Source organism: Morone saxatilis, unplaced genomic scaffold, assembly GCF_004916995.1.
Source record: "Morone saxatilis isolate NCDOM2014 unplaced genomic scaffold, NCSU_SB_2.0 Contig20, whole genome shotgun sequence".
Classification (NCBI taxonomy): domain Eukaryota; kingdom Metazoa; phylum Chordata; class Actinopteri; family Moronidae; genus Morone; species Morone saxatilis.
Genome location: NW_023339763.1, coordinates 10,571,112 through 10,576,811, shown reverse-complemented (window position 1 = coordinate 10,576,811; position 5,700 = coordinate 10,571,112). Strand labels below are relative to the sequence as shown.

General features: G+C 39.4%; 1 protein-coding gene across 1 annotated transcript in view; it reads right to left on the bottom strand.

The window, feature by feature from the left end:
• The window catches only part of LOC118331920 (transcription factor COE1-A-like), a gene marked incomplete at both ends in the record, with an annotated part of 21,879 nt that overhangs the window by 7,261 nt on the left and 8,918 nt on the right, over positions 1 to 5,700 (bottom strand). The window contains 1 exon segment of the mRNA XM_035667018.1: positions 3,202 to 3,290. Within this exon segment, the coding sequence (XP_035522911.1) occupies positions 3,202 to 3,290 (89 nt within the window).

Genomic DNA, 5,700 nt, shown 5'->3' with positions numbered 1-5,700 from the left:
TGCATTTTCCAGCAGCTTATGGTGGTGCTTCATTTGTAGTTTTTGCCTGGAAATATCCAGCGTTGACATTATTTTGCTTGAGGTAATTTGTTTATTGCTTTTGACCAGCGGTGGTTATCCATGGATAATTATCTTACATACTGGTATTTGACTGGCCTATTGTGAAAGTGAGCATGGTTGTCCATGTTTAGTTTGTTTTTGTGTTTTTTAATTGGATGCTGGGGCTTTTGGTGGTTCTTGGGTCGAGATTATGTTGATAGGTCTAATTGTTAGTTGGTTCTTAAGGTATTTAATGGACCTCATTTAGTAACAAGTAATATGCTCATTTATTTTAATTTATCTTGACAAGCATCGCCACCGAGAAATAGAAAGATGTTGGCTAAAGGCTCAGATATATGAGAGATTTTCAATTTTTTCCCTTAAAATTTGCCATTATTAAAAATAAATGTTAATCCTCCTGTGGCAGGATCACTGTTTTAACTGTCATAATTGGGCCTTGTGGCTGTAGCGCTGCATATTGTTTATCTGAGTGTGGTATTGGTGTACCGAGAGATGAATCTACATTTTAAGAATAATAAGTTCCAATTTTTTCTAACTAGTTAAAGTAGCAGCCCACTTGTCCTGCCCCAGGCTAGTGGTTATTGGATATGGTTGACATCTCTATTAGGAGGAGTGTGTTTTTGCGAGTGTTGTACTAATTCAGATAGCTTGGACCATATGAGTGGAGATATGTTGTAAGCGATGGGAGTTCGCTTACGTTGTAATGCTGTTCCTTTTCTACTTAATCAGAGGATATTATTATCTACATATGAGGAAATAGGTGTTAGCATTGTTAGTCAAACTGTGCGTCATGGGCGTCACGTATAGGATTTTTTACAAGATGTAGCGGTGTGTGGTACGATTATCGATGTTGTTCCGTGTTGTGTGTGTATTGTGTTTTATGGAGTCAATTTGGTGTTTTTGTGCTTTCTGGGGAACTTCAGCTTTGTACCGAGATAGGAACTAACATCCTTATGGGTATGTGGGACATATCTTGTGGTTTGGTGTCTTATCATGCTTTTCTCTTGCGGATTGATTTTGTCATTGCCAGGCTACTTTGTATTGCTGCTCTTGTCATACAGTGTAATAGTGTTAGCTGTTGTTAATAGATGCTATCTCTCAATTTGGGCTGAATTTGTCAGCTCTTTCTCTTCACTCGGATTCTGATGGATCTTCCTACTAGCATTTTGCACCTTGGTGAGGTTTTGTGGGATTTTAGGTTGTCCATTGGCGTTAAATAGAGAACCGGCCAACCCTGTCCGATGTCCTTTGCGGAGGCGAACAACAAACTCCTATTGACGAGCAAATGGAGGTCATTTAATATTCTGAGAAAGTGATGACACGCTTTATTGGTGGTGGTATTGGGACAGTCTTAGTTGTAATAAACTGTGCCTGCAGGTGTTTCATTTGGCGTGCACATTACCTTAAAGTCTTTTCAAATCAACATTAATTTAACATTGATTTATTTGCAAAGATAGTTTAATAATTAATGGGTATGAATTGGTTTGTGTTTAGTAGGTGCATTATATGGTATATGTTGTTGTATAATGGAAGTAAAATGTGAATGTGCAGCCTATATGGCGAACACTTCCTGTTGCTATCAATTGTAGTGCTCTATTCGTTTTTTTGTAGTGTATATCTCGGGCTTGGGGTCTGCTATCTCTACCTCAGGCTCCTCTTTGTGACTAGAGCTAGACCAGTGAGGTTTTTGGTGGGGTTGTTTTGTACCTTACTCGGTTTATGTCGTGGTGAGGCATTGTAATAAAGTGATTTGTAGTTTGTTGGAGCTTGGTGCGCAGTACGCGTTTGATTCCTCATTAGTGGTTTTGTTTATTTGTTTATTAGGACCCATAAAACAGGGATCTGCTGTGTTAAACTCAGAGCGTTAATGTTTAAGGCTATGATCTAAGTCCCCATTTCAGTCCGTTGAGCTGGTTTTGGTGCTGCTCTATTTGTGTGTTCTATATCCTGGATCGCCGCATCAGTCGTCAGTATGTTATGTGTCTGACGTATTAGATCCTACGTACAATGTGTACATTGTACAGGTGTTCATGATGTGTGTGTTGTGTGTGCTTGGTTATGTAACAGAGGTATGAGTGTGTTGTGATGAGCAAGTAAATAGCTTGCATGTGACTGTGATCCACAGACTTTCAGCAGAGACATTTGAGGTATGAAGTTTCTTTGCGCGAGTAGTTGAACGACGTTCTCGCCAAAGTACGAACACACATTACATGCGACTGCTAACACATGTGGCAGGAGCCCAGGGTGTCGGCAGCGGCCGTGATGACATCACGTCATTGCCAACCATCAATCAACATTCATGACCAGCGGCCCATGCGTTTTGGATGATGTCACACATAGACAGCCCAATCCTGGACCAGCTACAGTGGGGTATGGGGATGCCAATGAACTGCAGCTGTTTAAAAAGGTCATGACCCCCGCCCACCCATGAATAGGGAAGTTAAAAGTTCAACAGGTCCAACTCGGTAAGTCCTAACTAAACACAGACACACACACGATACACCCAACACAACACACACACAGCACCCCACAACCACACACACACACGCACAGACACATACACACACATACACACATGCACACTTCGAAATGTCGCCCTGCATGTACATATCAAGATGACAGGGTTTGCTATCAAAGCCGAGCTCATCGTTTGGTGATAATTGTTTACATCTGCTGATCCTTTAAAACTCTGCTTGATCTCCAGCTGATAAACAAATAATCAGATATGACTCTCTGATCTGGAGAAGATTCAAACACTCACCCTGTAAAACGGGGGGTTAAGCAGCTCACACACACGGAGTTCACGAAGAGGTAAAAATACAACCCACAGGAGATTTGAAAACACATATTCTGCTTAGAAATATAAAAATAACACACGCACAAAACAAATAAAACATAAACACAAAATTATTTTGTTCTTAATGTTTTGTGTGTGCATCACTGTGTGCTGGTTCTTTGATATCAGAGCAACTCAGAGAAGTAGCTCAATGTAACTGAGAAGCTGCAGGATTGATCTCTGTGAGAGCGACAGTATCTGTGATTTTGAAGCAAGAGAGAGAGCGCATTGCTCATTCTAGGGTCATTGTCCAGTTAAGGCATCATCATAAGTGTGCAAGAGGTGAACGTAGATTGTTTCTGTACCTTTGGCAGCCTCTCGGGGTCCCCAGGGTGCCGAGGGATGACCTTCTGAAGCCTCTGGAAACCGTAGTCAATGGTTGGCTCATTCAGTGCTGCAGAAGACAAAGAGAAACAGACAGAGGAGGAATTAAAATGGTTGTTTTATTATTTACTCTCCAGCTACAGCAGGTTTCCTACATTATCCAGACAAATGTTGCCTAAAGACCTCATGAAATAGGCACTTTAACTCAAACGTCAGTGATGAGCTCTCGCTGCATTCGTGGGTGTAACTCCGTATGTGAGTCCATAAAGTCATCGCAAGTTTTTAAACAGTATTGGCTTGCTGTCATAACTACATGACTATACTCCAAAGCTGGTGACAGGGGCACCATCAAGATATTTTACATTAGGTAATATATATTGATTTAAAATTAAATTAAATTAAAGTTTATATGGCAACCTTTTAAGCAATCAGTTGCCTATTCAGCAGATGCGGAGCAACATTAGCATTCAAAAGTCAACCAACTCAAAAAGAAACACCTGGCTCTTAAGCTGAAACTTTTTCTTTTGGTTTTTTGGTTACTTTTACTTTTTTCCTGAAAACAGCTGCCTGCTTTGTCTCAAAACCACACGTATAAGAGCAGTGAGAGGGAACCAAAACAGTAAAGTTCAGAGCTGTAAAACCAAAACAAAAAGCACAAAGACTACAAATATAAATTGAGTAACTGCAGACTTGGATGATAATTATTGTTTGACCCCTTTAACATATAATTAATCCTATGATCCATTGTTAATTTAAATGCTTGTGGATGCTTAATGAGACACTAAACTTTCATATCATATAAGCTTTTTTTAGTATTTCAAACCAACAGTCCAGAGGCTTTAAGAACAATTTCACAATCCCAGTTGCTTCCTGTCACAACAATGATGTTGTGGCTTATTCTGCACTGCCTCATCTTTACTTCAATGAGGACAAACTTGTAATATAAGCTTTTCCTTCAGCCATTCTCTATTTTCACCATCATTTCCAGAAACTTCTGCTTTGTGTTTGCACTCTTTTATGGTGTAAAACAATCCTGCTGATTTCCAGAAAAATCATCCAGATCGTCTCATATACCGGTATTGTAAAATACAGTGAAAATAAAGACTGACCAATAAACTTGATGGAAAAAAACACCACTACCTTTCTTCAGTCTTAAGAAAAATCTAAATATGCAGATTTTCCTGTATGATTGAACATGTAACTTAATATGTCTACATATTTCTTTAATGCAAAATTAAAACCAAAGATACTGAGGGCTTCTTCCACTTCACCCTCCTTCCCGCCTTATCGATTTCAGCTGGTTTATGTCAGAGTCAACTATTTTGTTTAAATTCTTCACTACCCTTTTGTCAAAAAGAACGTAGTAGCAGATTATGGGTGTTTCTCGTTGCACCTTTACTGTTTCTTGGCGTTCAACCTAAGCCTGCACACATGATAAACAGACCCAGCAGTCCCAACATCTGTGCCAATCCGTGGGGGGGATTTGAGTGGTGAGGAGAGAGGATGACACCCCATTTTGTGACATTTTGTTCCCAAGCACCACACTGGTATCAAGTAGGTTTTTTTTTTGTAAAACTGAATTGGAAAATAATAAACCTGCTCAGCATGATTTCTAAGAGCCGACAGAAGCCTGGAGGTTGAGAGGGGGGCTTGTGACTGAAAGGTCAGCAGTTCAAAATCTGGCTGGGAAACTGTGACTGAGGAAACCACATCTCACAACAACTGTACTGTCATCGCTGGATTTTCTCCAGAGTAGCTGCTCAGCTACAGTGCGGGCCTGGTTATTAAGGTTTTTTTTTCTGCTGATGAGCCTTTAAGCTCTAGTGCTTGTTCTTGTAAATGTAAAGATATCCATTTAAGATTAACCAGTTTCTAAATGTTCCCCCAATGGTTGAAAGCTCCTTTCTTCTCATTAGACCAGCATTTTCCCAATATTGATTTCATTTGGTTTCAATGCTTACGGTAGTAATTTGAGAGTATTCCCATATGACAAAATATTCAGAAAAAGCATACATTTTAGCATTAATCCAAAACTTAATTCAAACACTCACTGAAGCTCCGTTGGCTAACTGCCAGTGAAAGTCAGATTACATAAAAAAAAAGCCTTTTCTCACTTCTCACTTTCCTCTAGTATACAGTATATGCATATATATTGTCATATATTGTTGTAGGTAGGTGTCTTGAATAAAAAACATCAGTAATAAAGTTACAACTACAACTGAAATATCAAGTATTTGCTCTAAACTTGCAACTCAGCCCTACTAAATACCATGAGAGGAAAATAGTTTGGGTGAAATGACCATTTAAACTATTTAAAATTCTGTTGTTCTGCCGTTGGGATCAGAGGTAGCAGAATGCACACAGTGTAGTGCAACACGGATAGACCTGGTGGAGTAACTAATGGTGTCAAAAACATGTGTATGATAATAACACTACAGGTGTAATGTAAAGGGTTTTTAAATAACGCTTAGTGTTCACTT